This window comes from Cynoglossus semilaevis, chromosome 12, assembly GCF_000523025.1.
Source record: "Cynoglossus semilaevis isolate Cse_v1.0 chromosome 12, Cse_v1.0, whole genome shotgun sequence".
Classification (NCBI taxonomy): domain Eukaryota; kingdom Metazoa; phylum Chordata; class Actinopteri; order Pleuronectiformes; family Cynoglossidae; genus Cynoglossus; species Cynoglossus semilaevis.
The window spans coordinates 7,146,923-7,168,706 of record NC_024318.1 but is presented as its reverse complement, the minus strand read 5'-3'; the positions used below and the strand labels follow the sequence as shown (position 1 = coordinate 7,168,706).

The window sequence follows — 21,784 nt, the reverse complement described above, 5'->3', positions numbered from 1 at the left end:
CATCTACTTTAAGAGCAGCTACTTAAGACACACACACTTTCTCTCCCCCTCTCTCTCTCTCTCACTCTCTCACTCTCTCTCGCTCTCTCTCTCTTTGTCTTCATCTTTATCCCTATACCTCTGTGTCTGAGTCCAGGGTGCTGCATATATTTCCATTTAATCTTCACTCAGCTCTCTCACCTCCCGTCCTCCTGTCCTATATACAGCTGTCCAGAATTAAAAGCTGCTCCAGGCCAGGGGTGCAGTTGACCTGTATTTTTTTCACAGTGTCTTAGACAGGGATCATAGACTCAAATCATAATTCATTAGGAGATCTGTCTATTTGGCTTTTTTATCTAACACGTACATCTCTACACAGCTGATGTTTTGGTGTGGTTGACTCCAGGAAATGTGACACCTGCACCTGGTGGAGAATGGAAAATCAGAATGTTTTTTCTGTTTATTTATTTATTTAGGAATTATTCCATATTTATGCCAAAGGGACATCTACAGTGTCTTTCCTTCTCTCTGTTGTTTCCAAGGTGTTTGTGCTCACCGGGCTGGACAGGTCTGGAGTGTGCAGAGGATGTGAATGAGTGTGATTCGGCTCCGTGTTTAAATGGGGCTCGGTGTCAGGAGTCAGACATACCTGGCCAGTTCTCCTGCACCTGCCCCCCCTTCTACACTGGCCCCCTGTGCAACCAGCCTTACGACCCCTGCGACCCCCTTCACAATCCGTGCCTGCATGACTCCACCTGCCTGACACGCTCCAATGGAACTGTCTCCTGCCGATGCCCAGCTGGTGAGTGAACACACACTTCAGCAGCCTTATAATGATGCCTGCTTTGTTACCTACTTTCAGGTGTTAATGCATCACTTTGAGATGCTTCTTTAGGGAAGACAAAAAGCACAACAAAAATAACAGTTTAAACTGTCTAAATATATATATATACGTAAATAATATGATAACTATCTCGCCTCTAATTTGTGATTTTTCTCATCTCGCAACTACTGGGATAGGAGAGGGATCACTGTAACTCCAAAAACAAGTATAATCTTTTGAAATGTGCCAAATCCTAGGTAAATATAATGTATAAAGTAATCATTAGGACTTGTTTTTAAACATATAAAAAAATATGTAACCTTGCAACAGGGTTTGATTCAGTTTGATATTATTTTTTTTTATTTTACTAAAACTGAAAAATCAATTTAAGGTCAGTTTCAGAAATCCACTGGTGGAAACATAATTTAGTTTAAAAACTGTCTGAACTTGAGCAGAGGATATGAAGAGAAATAACCTTGTCATTTGGAATTTTTTTCACTTCCCCCTTAGAAAATATAGAACTAACTATTCTTGAAGTAGAGGTGCAGTAACTGCTGGGTGAAATACAGTATATATTGATATTTAAATGGTTTAATTTTCCATGTAAAAGCCTTGAATTTAAACTAGATCTCACAAATATCCATGAAAGACATAATGACCCTTCATGTCTCCTTGTCTCTGACGTACACTCCCCTTTTTTATTAAAGCTGCACTGTGTCACAGAGCCGAGCACATAAACATGATAACATCTCCTTCGATTACCTGTTAGGAACTAACCCTGCACACAAGGGTAATATTTTAACAAACTTATTAGTGTGTGGGTCAAAATGCTCAAAGGCTGTGCTGTATATAATGCTACCATCAGCGCAGAGATGAAAAGATGTCGCCAGAGATAAATAGAGCGACTGAGTTGGTTTCAGAAGTCTTCCTGGGAGAGGATGAGGAAATTAGACACTGGTTCCAGAGCTTTGCGTAGGATTTGGGTGTTTTCACTTCACACAGCATTGTGAGTCACTTCTCTTCATTATTACCCACCATACATTTCTCTCCCTGCGTAGCTAGTACTTAACGCACACACAGCTGTCACAGAGTTAATGGCTTCATCCAACTACTGCTATTTTACAGTGCCATTCAGAGACGGTTATTTTTCTACAAAATGTTGTAGGTTTTGCAAATTTTCAAATAAATCTAATCAAATAAATTATAACAAATCTGTTTCTGACAAATTGTCACAGTAAATATGAGCTTTTATTTGTCAAGAAATTCACAGCAAACCCCCCGTGTTTTCTCTCCAGGAGAACATATTCAGAAGAATATATCTGATTGCAATAATTCAGAAACTGGGTCTCAGCTCAGCACAGGGAAAATGAAGATGTTACTGCTCATCCACACTTGCAGTGCAGCCCCAGTGTGATGGGGCACATTTTCCAAGTGCAGTTAATTTGAGCTCATATGGTCTGCACTCACACGTTGACGGGGTGGGCCCTTTATACTAGCACACAGTTGAAAATGAAGCCAGCTGCACTGTGGTAAAACAAGCCTGAGGGCAGGAATGAAAGCCTGTATCTGTGTGTGTGTCTGCGTGTACCTGATATAGCCATATTGTGGGGACATTGTTTTGAAAAGTAATATTATTGTGGGAACACTTTTATTTCTCCACTGAGTACGAGGGACTTTTGAGGTTCAACATTAAATTCTTCTGAGTTGGGATTAGAATAGGAATCAAATTAATGTTAGGGAAATTATTAGGATTATCCCTTTGTAATGTTATCAATAGGGTAGGGCCAGGGAATGCTCTGGGTCTAAATGTAAAGTCCTTTAAATAAACCGTAGATAGAAATTTTATTATTTTAGTTTTTTTTTTTTTAACGTTTTTTACTCTAAATAAACCGCGACCTTAGAGGAGTAAAAAGATGACAGAAAATGGATGAAAAATACCCCAATGAAGCCAGGAAGGAACAGAACACGACTAAATATCCAGAAAGTACTCCAGTACAGCAGCAAAGCTTTTAGGATGTGCAGAAAAAAATTACATTCGGGAAAATAATGTATAGTATGAACTTAAATTAAAATCTAAAACTAAAATTAAATCCATTGCAAATGCACAACATTTTAGCTCAACATTTCTCTCTATATCACATTAGTTTATGTATTCCATTAAGATGTATATTTCTGATTCTGACAATTCAGTTTCACGTCACTTTTCTCCAAGAAGAACCTTTATTGAGAATCTCTGTGAGCTGCTACCAGAAGGAGATTCTCCCTTTATCCAGATCAGGGTTTAGAATTAGCAGTTCAGCTGCAGTTCATGCCTGTGAGATTAATGGGTTTATGCAGAAGCTAGTTCAGTAAATCCAATAAACCATTTGAATTAATTGTGCAGGCATAGCCTATAAGCCCCAAAGTTACCAGGTTAGACCACCATGTACTGAATCAGTGGGAGGGTTCACACCTTTGATAATTAAGATCGTGGCCTCTTACTCCCAAACCTGGAAATACAGTAGGCTGTTTGGTTGAACTGTATTTATGGAACCTTCACTCTCATAGTCCAGGATCTGGACCTTTTGGTGAGCTGTTTTTGGGGATATAATGTATAAGATTCAAATTTAAAAAACAAAAAACCTAATGGATATTATCAAATTTCTTACAAATAAAAATACAAAATTGGCATCATATTGTCAAGTTATCGCAGTAAAATACATGGAACCAAGACCTATCTTAATGATATAGAACCAAAAATAATAATAATTTTCCAATGTTTTCACCAAAAGCTAACTCAGAAAATATGAGCAAAGTTATTTTAGTTTTGCAACAGATTTAATGAAAAATAGCAAAATAATTAACCCCTTACAGCCAAGACAACATTAGGCAAAACACAATAGTGACAGGGTTAAATGGACGGTTTTAGTTTTAATTGTGTTGTAGTTGGAAAGTGGGTCTGGAAAGTTCCTGATAAATGCTCTAATTTGACTAATTAATTAGGTGTGTTTCTGTATTAATTAGGCCACACACCAGCTGTTACTCTTATAGATTTATTAATACCATATTTACATTACAGTTTTATTGTTATTCCTGTTGGGAGCGTAGGTTTACTAAGACACTACAATGAGCTGTATACTGTTGTCACAAAAACCAGATCTGGCAACAGCAGCCAAAAGGCAAGTGTTTGTGTGGGTGACTACAGCAGGGGCCATTAGGGCTGTTTGTAAAACACACACTCACACAATGAAAATGAGGTTTGTCTACAAAAGTATAGTGTGAGAAGCTGGAAGCTCGATTGAAGCCAGAGCCAGGAATGGTGGGTGGGAGGGCAGGGGGGCTCTCCTTAAAGAAAGTATAAGGGCAGCAGCTAGAGCCATGCTCTCTTGATTGTGAGTAGCTCCTGCAGGATGTTTTTGTTCTTCCTAACACTGACTCTTGACTGAGGCTCTGACCAGGAGGCCCAGTCGTCTTGTCTGACCAGCACAGATGTTCCACTTTCCTGCTAATGAGGATCCTCAGCAGGGAAGTGCCAAACCTGATAGAAGAGCAACCTGAAAATGGAAGAGTCAGGGATAGAGGTTGGGGCAGGGGTTACTGGCCGACAACCACAACAAATGAAACAAACATGCGTGGCGTGGCTCCGCACTGATTATGGCAGCTGTACAGAATCCTTGGGCTTCAGTGTCCTTGCCTCATTGTTTTATACAGAGGAATATCACATTTGTAGTACGCCTGGATGTTATAGGAAAAAAATAGCCTGGTAGGACGCAGCTGTAGACAAAAATATACAGGCTGGGTCAAGAATTTTTACTAACTAAAATAACTAAAACTAAAACTGGTATCTCCAACATTTTTGTCGTTTTGTCATTACAAATTTGTCAATTTGTTTTGTTTAATCAGGTTTTTTAACACTCAAAAATGAACCAATTGAAAAATGTAATCACACCTGAATCTGTTGAAGTCGTTGAGTCTTTCCAAAGGATTTTTGTTTTCATTGTTCAAATATGAAAGAGCATTTGAGAACAATTTCATTCGCATCCTTGACAAGAGAAGAAGAATCCTTCAGTAGAGGGACCATTTGAAGAAGTCTTACGACCACAATGGAGAATACTGTGATGGAAAACTGTTTTGTTGGTGTTCATAGATTTAAAAAAAAGAAGGCAAAGATTTTTGAGTTCCTCCCATATTTTCTTCAGTTTATACCATTTTCTCATTCTGACAGTAGTGGTTTTTAATAAGTTGTTGTTAAAATTACTAGTTATAAAAGACAGCCTTAAATGTTTTAATCAGATTAATCACAGGGTAGCTGGTTAGTCATGATTGTAATTAAGCATGATTATTCCCAAAAAATATTGGTAGAATATTGGTGGAAAAGAAGGCCAAATAACGGCAGGTAGATTTTTTTAGTGATTTATTGAAAATAGTACTTAGCTCACCATTGATTACAGGTGAAATAGCATTTCAGGCAGAAAGATATTCAAAGGCAAAGCCACAGTTCAAAGTGTGAAAAATATTTTGATTTACTCACCACTCTTATCTTGCTGCACAGGCTTTAGAGATATGATTCCTTCCCTGTTGTGTATGAATTTACAAACACTGGGTGAATCAAACACAAAATACAATTTGGTCTTCGTGGATGATGAGATGAGGATGAGATCCCCAGGATGCTAGTGGACAGACGGAGACCAAATCTCTTTATTTTCATGGCATGGTAGACTAGCCTTCACCTTTAACAGGATCGTGTCCTACCAGACAGTTGGCTAATGGGCGTGTGTGAAACTGAACTAATGAGAGAAGTGACGCAAACCTTCTATGATGTAGTGAATATTAGTTAACATTTTGGTTCAGTTAGTAGTTGATAAGTTAACTGTAGTAACTCTTCAGTGGTAATTTTTTATCACATACAACAGCAGCATGTGAAATCATAGATATTTTACTTCCACTCATTAAGATAAAACTTTTGTTGATGTGTTCTGCCGTTTGCAAGATAATTTGAAATTGCCTTTGAAATTCCTTTCTCTAAACTCTGAGCTCGCTTGTGTTTCATATATTGAAATGATTTGTGGCATATGATTCAGTGGTTCATAGAAATGTTGTTCCTCAATAAGGAGAGTTCCAACATTCAGCCTTACGTGTTTCTGTAATGTTATTGCCTCATTGTTGTTACCTATTTCTCCCCACTTCTTTTGGCCAAACTGTAACATTTTGCCACAGAATCTATCTTGCTTGAACAATGTGAAACATTTTAAATACTTTTCTTCACATTACAGCCATTGCTATCTGGTGAAGCTGGCCAGCCACTCTTCTTACAGCCCAGAAACTGCCCCTGTCCTTAAAAGGAATAGTACTTTGATTCATCACGCTCCCTTATTGTAAGTCAACCAGTTTAGTGTGACTGTAATCCTCCTTCTTTAATCACCGTCTCTCCCTACAGTACAATAACTATGAACTAAGTAACAGCAGAATAATGGTCCATGAATGAAAGCTGTGAGTGACCACACTGTTAAAATGTCACTTTATATCACTGTCATAAAAAGACAATTACATTTCTTGACCTTGTAAGAATTATAAAAAGACGTAATTATAAAAAGATAGAAATGAAATGCACGACACACTTTAACTTTATTTATGCATAATATAAACCATTCTATTTGCATCTTACATTTTGCCTCACTCTTTATCCTTGAGATTTGGATAAGGTCACCACTCCTTCACCTTTGACTTCTAGCGGTAAAACCTTGATGTTTTCCTCGTCCAAGTGGATACTTGTGCCAGATGCAATAAAAGACCCTGCAGCCATACACACTCACAAAAATTGGATGAATTCGACCTTGACCTTTTACCACTGAAATGTAACAAGTTCATCCTGAACTCCAAGTTCATGTTTGTGCCAAATCTAAAGTGAGCTTTTCCCTGTGATCTGTGATTCAGATATTCCTGCAGAACCGCCTCTGGCAGACGTTTGAGTTTGCACAGTTATATACAGTACATTTTCACATGCATTTGAATTTGCTGTGAGTCACAGGCAGCGCAGTATAACTTGCGCAGATACAAAAAAATATATATTGGCAGAAAATGAAATATGTGCCTGATGTGATGTTAGAATATATCTGCTTGAAAAAGACAAGGGCGCAGGCATCAGCTTTATTTACAGTCAATTTATGTTGTCTTGGAAATCTCTTGCATTTAGGTCAGGTTTTGATCAGACATATCTCTGTGTGTGTGTATGTGTGTGGATGTGTGTCTGCTTATAAAAATAGCATAAAACAGTGGAGCTAATTCTCATGTCACTGCTTCTATACGATGACAGTGTACCTCAGATGAACCTGCTCACTGGTTACTTGAAGATATATTTATCAAAAGCAATTGTGATTAATTGTGATTAATTATGATCATACGTAATTATGACTAATCATGATTAATTGAGATTGTTATGATAGAATTATTAATGTGGAAATATGTCAAGACTGTGTAAGCAAATATGCATGCAAAACTATAACTCAAATGGCAAGTAGGCAATTGAGTCGTTCACCTAGTCTACAAACATGGCGATGGGCATTGAGATGGAATTTAAATTTGAAGTGCTTCCGTGAAAGTAAAAATCCAAACTCTTCCGGCAGTGTGTGTAAATAACGACATGTTTTCACTGATTAGTCTTTGCCCTATTATTCATCAAATACCCTTTACCCTTTCAATCATCTGCAACGCACTCAAAGCAATAATAAATAAAAAAAATAGACAAAGGTATTTGATGTATAACTAAATAACCCAGACAGCAACCTATTTGAAAGTCTAGCACATTTTAATCCAGTTAAATTATTAAGGTGGAAAGAACCTTGCAAAGGTACGTGTGAATTTAAATCCCTGTGTGAGCCATAATATCTGCTCCTACTTCGAACGGCTCTGCCCCATTGGATGTCAGATATGTATGGCCCCATTTAACTTGACTAATATTTGGAAAGTGAAGCTCTGAGAGGCCAAAATATTAAAATGTAGCAGGTGTTCGGTCTCACTAAGAGAGCACGCTCTTTCGATGTGCAAAGATATATTCTGCTTTTCAGGGCAAAACGGGGTTTTTTTTTTCCATCCTGTTCAGCTCTAAGCCCTGTTTCAGACTGAACATCAGAGAGGTGTCGTAGAGCTCACAGGTGATGTCAAGGTATCGCCCTTCATGAAAAATTCTCAGTCATTTGCAGCTTCTAACATATTGATGTTTAACCTCTGAACCGTTCACAGCCGACATAAATACCTGAAAGGATACAGTGTGTACTGTGTAAAATAATAGGTGTCTGCATTTAACAACGTTGGCCCGTTATGAACAGCTTTGAATTGAGGCACAAAGTCTTTGTCCTCGTTTTGATCTTGACACCTGGAGTTTCGAAAGTGCCATGTCCAACATATTTCTCGGTGACAGCTGTGCCTTCGAGCATAACCGAATGTTTATCAGTTTAAGTGAAACATGTTTAAAATCTGCTGCTGTTGAAGTTTTTAAATAACCACCCAAGGGTACATGACTCGTACTGGTAAATGTTTTCCGTAGAAAACATGCAGTGCTGCACTTGTTACAGAATCTAAAAAAAATTGTAACAAATTAAAAATTTAGATTGTCATACAAAGGAGGTCAAGTATATAGTTTATAAATAATTGGAGTACTGGATAAGGAAGAAACTTCCTCCTATATAATGTTGCCATGCATATATAATGCCAGAAATGAACAATAATAATGAAATCAATACTAATATCTAATATTTATTTTTTGAAGTTGAAGTTCTGTCAATATCTGTATGACCTGTTGTGTTGGGCGACGGCTTTTTTAATATTAACGCCAAATCTTTGAGTTTGTCAGAGTGAGGAGCCTGAGCAGAAGTCCTGTTTACCAAAGGAGTCTCCTGCTGCAAAGGCTTAGGCCAGGCACCACTGCACTAGAATACTGTGGAAAACTACAAACAACGACAGGACGAGAAACACAGATTATTTATTTATTTGACATACATGACGTTTTGCTAACATTGCTAACAAATCAAAACAGCCTTAAAAATGCACAGGCAGTGGACCCTTTAGAGAGTAAAGAGACAGACATTTTAGACAGAAGGGACAGCTGGTGTGAAAGCATAATGAAGGAACTCATCTGTGTCATAGTTGAGAAACCTTCTGTCAACAGAGGAGGTCATCTGCAACAACACCCATTGTATTCACTTCCTCAGAAGCTGTCATTTCGTTCCTTTCCAAAAGATCCGCCGCGTGACCTTCTGTCATACCAACAGCTCTGCTGACTGTCATTAACCTCCAGCTCTCAGATGACTGAAATTGTCTCTCAGTGACACTGAGTGTCACACCAGACAAACATCTGTTGTAAAGACACAGTGGCGCTAAAGTGAGCACAGACCCCACAGACAGGAGGGTGATTAGTGGGATGTCTTCATTTACAAACATCTCGACTCTTTTAGGCGTTTACAGTCAGGCAACTTACTGCCTTTAAGTCATTATCCATATATACTGTAGCTATATATCACACTTATCACCATGACTCTAATACACTATTGTTATTACATCTACCTGCTGGCATTTATCTTTCTGTTCCAGAAATATACAGAATGTTCATGATTCATTTTGATCATGATTAATCATGATTAACAGCTATCTTCAGAGTTAGTGAAAGGTTATGTTTGACTTTTCACACCTGACATCGCACCCATTATAAACAGTTAAATAGCCCAACAAAAGGAGAAACCTGACAACTAATGGCTTTTCTACAGAGAGCTCTTTTGTTAAAGTGAGACAATAGACCAAACCACATCACTATGTCAGAATGAAAATGTAATTTATATTTCAATTGAAACGTCCATCAAAACCGGTCGCCTATGCTCCTGGGACTAACCACAATTTCTCCTCCTGTGGGACATTCAATGGCAGTGAATTACATACTGAAGCTCCAAGCAGATGATGGAATGACTACCCAGGCACGTGTCTTGGGTTTCCCTCTCTGTGCTCTGTCAGAGAAGCCTCCAGTCACTGCTTAGTGGCAAAAGATGCATTACATTGCAGCCACATTGGAAATAGTCCCTGAGGTGCTCCACCGCTGCGTTGACTGACAGAGCAGCTTGCAAAATATGTTCTGTCCCATAATTCACCAGATGCTCTGTGGTCATGGATTCCCTCTCATTGTTGTCTCCCTAGATGCACAGAGCTGTGTCACTGTCACCGTCACTGTCACTGTTTTTTGCATCACTGCTTCTATTAGGAATCTGTCCTTTTATTCCCCATGGACACTCACATAATGTGAGTGATTCTCCTATTTGGGGTAATTTAGAATTTGCAGGAAGGGTAACGCAGTGATGTGTTTACCGTTCTACACCTCACGACCATAATGTTCCCCGATTTGAAATGATTACAGAAACATATCGCGGTTTATCCAGAGAGCAGAGCAGAAATAACGACTTCCTCCTCCTCCATCTGAACAGAAACATTTATGACCTGTACAATTTTGTGCCAACTGGTGTTTGCAGCAGATTCCCAGAGTACTGCACAATGACAAATTGGCTACAATTGCGAACCATTATGTACTTTTACCAGGTGTATGGTTATCAGTATGAAGACTAAGAGAAACAATCCTAACACTGGGGCAACTTTCAGAAATATGAAAAAATAACTAAAATACATAAAAACCAAATACCTGGAAATAGGTTTAGGGGTAAAAACTTAGGGATAACCTATAATAAATTCTTATGTAAAACAAATAGCTGTGATGACTGACAGTGCATCATTATGTAATTCTTTTCTGTAATTAATCTTTGTCAAACTAAAACTCTTTTTACTTCAAATATGTGTTTTTCTGGCTTGAAACAACAGGAGTGACATAATGAGACCACCAAGAAAAAAACAACAATAACGCTCATTATAATCCGGTTTTATTAACACCTTGTTATATACTTGTACTTTTTTTTAATTATGTGAAGCAGATGGTGCTCGCTCAGAATGGCGCAGCAGTTGCTGTAGCGATTTTAAAAGCTGGGCAGCAGAATTTTCCAGGATTTGCTGTTGTACTTTTTATTACTGCTCATATCTCCACACATGCAGTGACAGAAATAGCCTTGAAACAGAATGTACTAAAAAAGATTCATCGAGAACTGAATCGATAAATGGTGGCTGTGCTTATTAATCATGGTGTACTCAATATTTTTTAAACGTTTTTATAAATAGTTGCGTTTATGGGACCTGTATATTTATTGTTTTTTTGTTTTGTTTTTTTGTTTCTTTAATTTGCTTGAGCTTATTTTTCCATGCATTTTTGACTACGTATTGTACATTGTAATTAGCCTAGCATGACAAAATCACCATGCTAGCCATGCTAAAAACCTGCCGCAGAGTGAGTTTTATTCTTACACTTGAATGTTATATGTTATTGGCCTTTAAAACTAGGTTTTTTATTGGTAATGTTCATGAAGTAAAAAAAAAAATCCTATTTAGGCAGGAAACCATTGCAGGGACTAGCCCGAGCAGCAGAGGGACCATGTCCAGCTGGTATAGCATTAGTGACTCCCAGGCTGTCTTCAGAAGTACAACAAAACATCCATGCTGATCTGCTTAGCCGTCCTGCCCCTCAACCCCCTAATGAAAAAGAGCAAAAGAGCTCTTGGGCTTAGCCTGTCCCTTTTACCCCAACTTAACAAGGTGTCCCCCTACACACTAGCGTCCTCCTCCACACACAGACACACATATGTAGAGCTACACGCACGCACACACCTCCCAAACCCCAAACCACTATCCCTCAGACCAATCTGTCTGTGGCACTAAAGTATTATTAGACTTACACACTCTCAAAGGGGAAACTCAGTGCCGGGAGCAGGAAGATGAGATATGCTATAGGGGCTACTAGTTCCATTAAAATGGCATTCACTGGGGCCTTTGTTATCATCTGTCCTGACGTTTTCAGGGTGAAGAGAGGTTTGCTGATCCATGACCATCTCATCTATCTTGCAGGATTTGAAGGAAGTCGGTGTGAAATCGACACCAATGAGTGCAACTCAAATCCGTGTCAAAACCAGGGAGAGTGTGTGGACCAGGTCAGTGGGTACAGGTAAGGAGTGATTATCTCTATTTTTTTTTCTACTTATATGGCAAGCAAATATAATATTTTCCATGATGTGGTTTACATTTAGTACATTTTGTAGGTGCTTTAAGGAAAAAAGAAAAAACAAACTAAAGATATTATTTCGGTGTTGTTTTTTTAATATCATTGATTTGATTAAACCAATTGATGTATTTCCACCTGAGTATTAATATCAATAATAATGATTGATCCTTTTTTTGTTCCAGCTGTCATTGTAAGCCGGGATTTTCAGGCCTTGTCTGTGAAGAAGACATTGATGAATGTGTGACTAATCCCTGTCAGAGTGAGGCCACATGTAAAGACCTGGTGAATGGGTAAGTACATTACTGTGTATGTGTTTGTTTATATATTTCAACATGGCATTATGGGGCACGTTCCATGTGTTTGTTTATAAGTGTGAATGAAGAAAAAGACAGCACACCCACCACTGCAGTGTTTCCCCTCACCGTGTTCTGGCTTATGTAACAAACCCGTCTCCAGCCTTGACATAGATAAGCTGCTGGTCCAAAGACAGGGAGTGAATTCAGCAAGAACACATCATGTATCTAGATTGGGCTTTACTCCACTGGTGCTTCTCTCTGCTGTGCTTAATGGGAGCCCTGGGGCTTCCAGGCTCAGTCGGACAGATGGGTAGAGAAGTCCCTGGGCCAATTTGAGTCCTAAATGTTTTGTCTCCAGTTTGTCTCCCGTCATGATTTGCCTCCCATGTGATCCGGCTCTGCTCAGAGCGCTCCTCTGATTGCACAGTCCAGGGAGTTCACATCAGGTGTGCGTTAACCCCGCTGCCCACCGCTATACGCACTTCCACCTCCGTCTCCCTGACCCAGCGAGCCGAGAGAGTCCATCTGCGCCGTGGTGACGCCTCAGACTCAGCAGAATACTCACTGAGCCCGAGCTGTGCCTCTTTTCTCAACTTGTGCATTAAGATGCTATGAGTTTGACTTTGCCAGGGTCACTTTACTTCTTACAGTTCTGTTGTCGAGCCACGCTTGATGTATCAGACTGCAGTTAATGATTTCCTGATTGTTGTAACCAGACTGCATCAGAACCAGCTAACCTGTAAACTGAACACAACACATTAGGGAGCAGTCAGGTCTCCGGGGTCAACCATAGAAAGAAAAAGGACAGTTAAAAAAAGAAGGTGCAGATCAGAGCGCAGGCAGGGTGGAGTAGGTGGAGAAGAATCTCAGGGGTTATTAGTGATGAAAGTTAAGGTGGATGAGACAGTAGGGAGAGCTGCTGTGATATGGCAGAGATGAAGATGCTGAGATCTTCACTGAGAGTGACCATGATGGACAGGATTAGAGCTGAGCAGATCAGAGGGATAGTTAAGGCTGAGACAAAGTCAGAGAGGTGTTAGTTTGAGGTGGTTCAAAAATGTGGTGAGGGGAGATAATGGTTATGTTGGACAGAAGAAAATGGATGTGTGGATGCCCAGTAGGAGGAAAGAATAAGGGAAGAGAGAGAAGATTTACAGATGTTGTGAAAGAGGAGATGGAGATGGTTCAAGGGTGGTGTAACGGTAGAGTGAGATGAAAATAACTTTTTTAAATTACATCTCACAAACTGGATTTAACACCAAATGATTGACTGCTATCACGTCTTCCTCAGATTCTGTTGCCTTTGCCCTCCGGGTTATTTTGGAACGCTGTGTGACCTGGATGTGAACGAGTGTGAAGTTTCACCTTGCCAACATGAGGGCATCTGTATCAACACGCCTGGCGGCTTCAAGTGTGTGTGTCGCCCTGGATACTCAGGTACCTCTTTGGGCCTAAGGTGACGTGAAGATCAATACGGGAGTCTAAACAGCTTATCAGAAGTAGCTATGGGCACACGATAGAGGAGCTAGTCTGACTCAGAGCTAGCTTAGCGTATCAAAAATAAATTGTTAGAAAATCATTCCCACAGTTCTGGCTTTTAATTAACCCTCCTGCATCTGGGTGATGAGTTTAATGTCACCTGGTTGTTCTGAAGAAAACCTCTCAGTGTCTGTTAGTTTCCTTCATTTCTATTTATTTCACCACCGACTCACAGCACTATTGTTGTTTCACTTCCATCCATTTGTCTTGTTTTTCACTCAGAAGAATATTGAAGTATTTTAGTGTGTGTGTAGCTTTGTGTGTGTGTGTGTCATATGCACTATCTAAAGCCGATTCCTGTCAGGTACTGGGAAGATTAATTTCATTTGTCTTCCGCACTGTATCATCAATTTATCCTTCCCCCGTTGAGAGAGGGGGGGGAATCTCTGAGGTATTGCTTCTCTGGAGAACACAACCTGACACGCATGGCCCAATTCCCACAGAAGCAGCTTTTATTATTAGGCCTACGCGCGGCATAGTACAAGTCATTACTTTTTCTGTTGCTCTAAGCTCATCTGAGGAAACAGGGCTCCCCAGGAGAGCAAGTGGCCAGAGGATACAGTCTGGATTGGCTCAAACCGAGTCGTACAACATATTTGTTCTGGTAACTCGTGTAGCTACATTGCAACTTTTCACTAAAACACAACCAGGTTTGCCACGCCACCTCGGCTGTTTGTATCTTATTTTTTATTCTAGTCATACAGTACGGTACATTCGCCACCATACGGTGATTCATCATACAGAGCGTGTGCAGCCTGGTCACAATAAACCGCAAGGCTATTTTTGCCTCACTGATGTGATGTTTTCCCTCCCGTCACTAAAGTACTTTGATTTGCTCTGTCACTCCATGACTTTGTCATGTTATTTGCTTCCATTGTCAGGAAAGGTGAGTTATTTTGTTTTTCTATTTTTGCTGCCCGTCTCATGCCATAATTACTTTGGAGCCCAACGTCTGATGCTGCCCACTAATAAATCAGCTCTCTGCTACATCTGCACACTTCTACAGATGTGATTAAGCTACAATGACACTTCATTCCCTCATGCGTCACTACACATATTGAGCTCACTGAGCTTCTCCAGGCGTTGGAGGGATCTTATTAAATCTAGTTGAAGCAAGAGTTCTGTTGGTCGTCTAAGGGAACTGTGGTTTTAGCTCCCAGCATTCAAACATTTAGCATTTAACATCAGTGTATACAATTAAAGCATTAGTGTAATCAGTAATAGATCACCCAAGGATGTCGGATGAAATTAAATTTAGAGAAGAACTGAAAACTTAGGCAGTGAACTCCCCCAGGTTTGTACTTTATGTTTGTAACATATTCTGTTTTTTATCCTGTCACTGATAGTCAGTTACCTGATAGGTAAAAAACACTTTCACACATTTCACATTTATTTTACATTTATTATTGTGTTTAATACGAACATTTTGACAGCACTAATTTTAAAACTATTCCTGATATCGAAGAAGAAAACTACAAAATAGTTGACCCTGTGAGTATGTTAATTCAAGCTGAAGTCAATCTTTCAGGCAAGTGTTTTTATTAACTTCAGTCTCACTTTCCTGTAGCGTTCTAATCCACAGTCCTTTAAAGAATTACTGTCAAGTTATTATTGTAGAGTTACGTTAAATCCCTGCAGTATTTTCGCAGTATAACTCTACAATAATAACTAACAAGGTGTGAAACCACATCTGTCAAAAAAGTTAATAAAATATTAGACATTAAAAAGTAATATTATTTATTATTGTTATTATTATTATATTTCTAACCATGGTAATATAAATATAAATTATTTTTGGTGGCCTGTATTAAAGTTTAGACAGCAACACATGAATTCATGGAAAATCATCAATTGCTTTATATTCCTTACATATTTGGGAGCAAATTAAACACATCAGCCTGCAGTTTACAGCTAAATAAATAAAAAGTAGATATATTAAAATAAAAGTATTTTTCCATTCATGCAGGATTATACTGACTGATTTTATTAAAACTGTGATTTCTTTTACGGGGACATTTTGTTGCATAGCTAACTGCCAATGCTTGGACACGCACAAGTGATGCACTGTGGACTATACTATTTGTGTTACTAGACCGGAGCGAAATATTGTTTCATCTGTGGTATGTTCTACTGTTGAAAGTTTAGATTACACATTCTGTACATGTTTTCTCAAATGACCACAGACTGGGCCACACTGGGGTCGTGTCTGGGCCAACATGTGGACTGCGGGCCACAATTTGAACAGGGCCAGGTTTGTACACCCGGTTACAAACTAAACACATGTACAAAGATTGTCACACATTGATGAAGTATTAAATATTTTAACACAGTCATGCAGATGTGCAGTGAGCGCCCACACCTGTCTGACCCTTTCTAACCTGGGGGCCGTGCAGTTCCAATAATCTTTTATTTAACACTGCACGGCCAATATGTTCTGCACTGGGGTCAGAAGTCATTATGTTGACATGATTAATGGGTCACTCTGTTTTATATAAATCACGCTTTAAGCACACCATTCATCTCCTTCTGTTTTCTCTTCTTCACCCATCATTAAGGAGCATGCTCCCTTGAGTGATGGTACAGTACAATCAGCACATTGTGGCAAGCTTCCTCAGTCAGCACATTGTCCCCCAATGATGATGTCCTGGCCCCCACAGTGCTGTTTTGATGTGACGGCTTCAGTGAACTCAGGCTTTTGCTGAGTGAGGCTGATACGTAAAATGGCCACCTTACTCTCCACGGAGACCCTATAGAAATCTGTTGCTTCAGACCTGTACGCTGCATTCAAAGACAAATATAGAGCTGGTTTATTATTAACAGAATTGATTCAATTTTAATCTGACTTTTAATAATATTAGACTTTTTTTCGATGGCCACTAAACTTCCAATGAGACAAGATTTGCTGATTATTATTATTACGTTTTGGGACTTTTTTTTTGTTTTGATATCATTAGTTTAATTTATTTAACTAGTAAATGTTAAATCTCCAATAACTAGTTGATGCAAATAATCAGGAAATTATGTAATTATATCTCATATTTCTATGTTCACTTTCCGAGTCATTATAACTGACCTAAATAAAAAGTGATGTTATGTCTGATATAAGTATTGTTATTTAAAAACAACAATATTATTATCTTGATACTTATTCAAAGTGATTTTCTTTTTTTAGTTTTTAAGTTTTGTCTTTGTTGTCATTTATTTTGACTTTAGGCTTTAAGTTTTAAGTTTAAAATTTAAATTATTTTTTTTCTTTGTTTAAATCTGTCTGTCAGTTTTGCAGTAACAGTTTTGCTTAAATAACCTTAATTAAAAGCATGACAACAACCTGTTTACATTAAAAATGTCGACAGTGAAAAAAATCTTTTTTGTTTCTAATTTAGGCCAATGATAAAACAAAAGGTTCTGAGGATGAAAATCAAGAAATATATAGTTGTCTTTCTTTCCTTTTTCTTTGTAATAACTCCATCAAACGTCTTCTTTCCTTTTTCTTTGTAATAACTCCCTCAAACGTCACTGTTTTGTTTTTGGTTTTTTTTTGTTTTTGGTTTTTTGCTGCTATTCCGTGAGTGGAGAAAAACAATTTGTGCTGTGAACGAACACTGTCTTAGCGGATGAATCTTACGACTTACCTAAAATGTGTCAGACGAACAAAGTGTAGTTATATTTAAGTCTCTCCGGGAATAATACATGCGTTCCGTTTGAGTCAGCAGGTTCTGGATGTAGTTCTGTTTGTTTGAAGGGTCTTCTGTGTCTTCTCCACGTGTATAGTCACAGCTGTAATAGGACGTGCAGCATGGCACACTTTTCCTAGAGTTTGCTTCTGCACTTCCAGGAATTGCTTTCAGGGAACTTCATGCTGACTTGTTTTAGTACGGAGTCTGCTGAGGAGAAGCTGGAACAGGCGACCTGTTCATTACTGGTGAATGATGAATGCTGCGTGGTATAATCCAGCTTCTCTGTGGATAATAAACCAATCGTCTGAGCTCTAATTAGTTGCCACTTTAATGTCATTAAATTTTAGCCCAGAATAATGATGTGGCGAAAACACTTACAACTGTGCTCTAAATGAAAGTTCAGCCACATTTTCATTAAAGTATCAGTATAACTGCTGCTTAACAAGTTGTTTCATTTAATTGTCATTCATATCATACAAGTTTTTAAAACCAGTGGGAAAAAGAAACTCCATAATACCACCTGCCACAGGCCTGTTTTTATCCTCTTTATTTCGTGGAATTGTTTTGATGAAAAAAACATTTAGTGGAAGAGAAACATAACACAAAATAAAGTAATAAAATAAATACATTCTGACTACACAGAGCAGCGACGCATCGATGTGATGTCGAAATTGCACACTGCTCCTCTGTGTTTTACTGACGGCCTCTGCCCGCTGAGGCGTCTTTGAGACAAGTGAGAGTAACATTTGTCGCCGGTGAGGCAGCTGTAGTCAGGATAATCATTGTTGTTGCTGGGAGACGGTGTGTTGGTTATAAAAGAGCTACGTTGATGGTTTGTGTCACGTAGTCCATTAATTACAAACAATTGGTGTGAATTCTGAAACAGAAAAACAGAACAGTTTTCATCTGCAGCGACTAAAGAAATTACAAAACACTTGGAAATATTACAAAGAGTCCATCACTGGATCACATACGTTATAGAGACACAAACATTCACTCTTAAATTCACACTGTGCTCAATTTAGAGTGAACAGTTGACGCATTAGATTGTCTGAGGAACAAACAAAGGCAGACAGAGGGAGGCAGAGAGGCAGACACAAGGAAACTTCATAAAGAGGGACTTACAGTTATCACGGGGATTTGAACAGGCAATTATCTTGCTGTAAGGCAAGAGTTTCAACCGCTTCAACCGTCACAGAATGTGACCAACCTTTGAAATCAACATAAAATTGTATCTTTAATTATCTGTCTACCAAGTTGGGACATAGGTTCTCAAAATTAAATTAAATTAAAGATTAACTTAAATTAAAGAGCAACAGGCACATTTTCGGGGGCTCTCTCAACAGGAGTGAACTAAAAAATGATTCTGGGGAACTTTTAAAATTGCAATTAAAATCAGAAACGTGTACTTTACCAATTAACTTGGACTGTTGTAGGTTGGACTTTAGTAACTCTCAAAGGATAGTAGTAAAAGATGGAAATCACAACTGAATAACATGACCTTTGACCCCTCAAGCTTCCTGTGTCTTGTTCTGCTTTCTATTAACATGTCTGGTTTGTGACCAGTGTAAACAAGGACTTTAAAGTAACGAGAGCAAAATATTAGAAATACAGAAAATATTAGAAAAAAAAAACCTTGTGGCATTAATGTCCACGGTCGTTCAAAATAAATGCTTAAAATTATGGTTTTTTTTTTAAATATGCTTGGGCTGCTGTTAATACACTGACAGTGGTGTTCAAACGGTAGCTGAGTTGGCATTGGTCTGTTAAAGGCATCACAAAGTGTGAGATCAATTTAAAATAATGGATGCTGTTAATTAAGCTGTCTACATGTGGGATAGTCAGCTCTACAAATAATCATTATCTACACTGACGAGGCTCTGTGGTGAAATCCATGTTTCGTTAAGCTGAGTTAAATCAAACAATGATCTTCTCGCCTTGTGGTCTTCCAAGTTAAGTCAGAGATTTTAGATTTCCAACACCGCACTCAGTCGATCTTTAATTTCAAAATGTATGCCGGGTATAAAACAACGTGTAATATCGTGCTAACGTATGTTGAATTCTCCTAGGCCTCCGCTGTGAAGTCAACGGGGACGAGTGTGTTTCGAACCCGTGCCAGAACAGAGGAAGATGTATCGATGCACCCAATCGATTCCGCTGCTTGTGTCGTGGAGGCTTCATGGGGCTCCGCTGTGAGACAAACATTGATGAATGTGCGTCAGCACCTTGTCTTCGAGGAAGGTGGGGGTCTCTTGGTGCCTGCCATTAAAATAGAAACATTGCAAATTGTGCAGAAATTGCTCTGAATTATTTTTAATTATACTCACCGTGGGTGCACTGAGTGAAAACGTACTGTACGGCGCACGTCACGTGCAAATGTGATCCACTGTCTGTAAATTATAGTCATTAACTCACTGCGAGGGGAAACACTTTGTCTTCAATGATCCTGAAGGAGCCGTGCAGCAGAAAATACACATATGTATGAGCGCCCTGCACGTGAGACTCTACTATGGCCACGAACCAACGCTGACCTGTTTTAACCCCACAGCTGTGAAGACGGAATTGATTCGTACTCCTGTCGGTGTGATCCTGGATGGACTGGCAGCAGATGCGAATCAAACATCCATGTGAGTTGAAGTTCACAAAAGTTTAAAAAAAAAAAAGACTTTTTTTTCAGTCTCCATGTGACCGTGGCTTTTATTAACCGCATTGATTTCTCCACAGTGTGAGTAATTTGATCATGTTAGGTTTGTGCAAACACCAAATTGTCTGGTCTAATTTGTAATTGATCTTTACCACGGAATGTTCTGGGCTCTGGAGATAAAGCCTCCATTTAGCAAAATGAATAATCCGACACTCGCTACATGACGACGACAGTATTTCATGGAAATATAGCTGCGGCTCATAGTCAGATTTTACAAACTGTTAGCATAAAGCTACTCACATCTGTCGTTTTTTTTTTGTAGTGCATTGAGTCTGCATTATGGCAACATACTTATAGACATTTACTTCCTAATCAACACTGACGTCTTCTCATTCAGTTTCTCGCCATATTATTAATATAAAATGAAATTTAATTTGTAAAATTTTTCAGATTTATAATACATTTTAACACATGGACAGAATGAGGTGTAAATCCAATGATTACACTCCACTCCATCCACTTCATGTTGATACATTGTAGTACATAGTGAATACACAGCTGTAATGGATACCAAGTTAGTTTATGTTTGAGAAGCTGACTTGACAAATGGGTTAAACATGTTACATTTTTTTATTGTTTAACAGTCGTGTTGAATATTTATTTAATATAAAACAGCAATGGTGGGTAGAGTGCGTCTTATGCACACTGTCTCTTTGTCGCCATGAAGCACTTTAGTAACCCATTCATAGCCACAGCATTTTTTTTTGCGCCACATGTTCTGCATCTGTCAAAATATTCAGCCTTATTGGTGCAGCTCCTCACTTTTGCAGATGACTGTTGTCTTTTCATTTCCAGGACTGTGCTTCCAGTCCGTGTTCTCACGGAGGCTTGTGTGTGGATCTCGTAGATAAATATGCGTGTTTCTGCCAGGAGGGTTTCACTGGGAAAAACTGTGAGAATGATGTCGACGTCTGCGGGGAGGCTGCTGCTCACGTCTCTCTGTGTTTGAACAGAGCCACCTGCGTTGATGGTCCTGGAGCCAACTTCACATGCAGGTGAGTTTTTGCTCGTAGGTAAGTGTACGTTCTGTTGTTTTTGGGAACAGCAACAAGTCATGGCAACAGTTTCGAAAAGAATATTTAGCAATTTTTTTTATTAACTTAGAAAACAATCTGAAGAAATGAGCATTACCATATATTTTAACATTTAATTGGAAATGCACCAATTGTTTCATCTCAAGATTCCTCTAACTTCTGGCAAAGCCGTCACACTGATTGCTTGTCATCGGCTTTATCCAAAAGTACCTGAGAGAAGAACAGTCTTTTTTTCGAGGTAGCAGGTATTAAAATAGCAGCTTTGTCATCGCTGTTGATTTAACATCTGCAAAAATACTCCTAAGAAAGAGCAGTCAAATCAGACTACTAATTTGCCTTTGTCACAACATGGACATTTTTTCTTCCACAGAAAAACAATAAAACCACACTTCAAGCATAATAATAGTTGATTTTTTACAAAAATATTTGTTTGTATTTTTTCTGACATTTCATTATAAACTACATTCATCCACTTACTAAAAGGTTGTTGGTTCAATTCCGGCCTCTGTAATTTACATTCAAGCGGCCAGCTCTGTCCTCCCCATTTAAACTGTAATTGGTTTTCTGCTCATGTAAAATTAAACACAATTCACATTGAGTTTTTATTGATTTTACT

The 21,784-nt window shown here is 38.7% G+C and overlaps 1 protein-coding gene across 1 annotated transcript in view; it reads left to right on the top strand.

The window, feature by feature from the left end:
- eys (eyes shut homolog) overlaps positions 1 to 21,784 on the top strand; it is a 130,186-nt gene that overhangs the window by 46,361 nt on the left and 62,041 nt on the right. Inside the window, 7 exon segments of the mRNA XM_025060947.1 lie at positions 522 to 781; positions 11,765 to 11,861; positions 12,101 to 12,208; positions 13,506 to 13,651; positions 19,500 to 19,671; positions 19,979 to 20,057; positions 20,930 to 21,129. Coding sequence (XP_024916715.1) covers positions 522 to 781; positions 11,765 to 11,861; positions 12,101 to 12,208; positions 13,506 to 13,651; positions 19,500 to 19,671; positions 19,979 to 20,057; positions 20,930 to 21,129 — 1,062 coding nt within the window.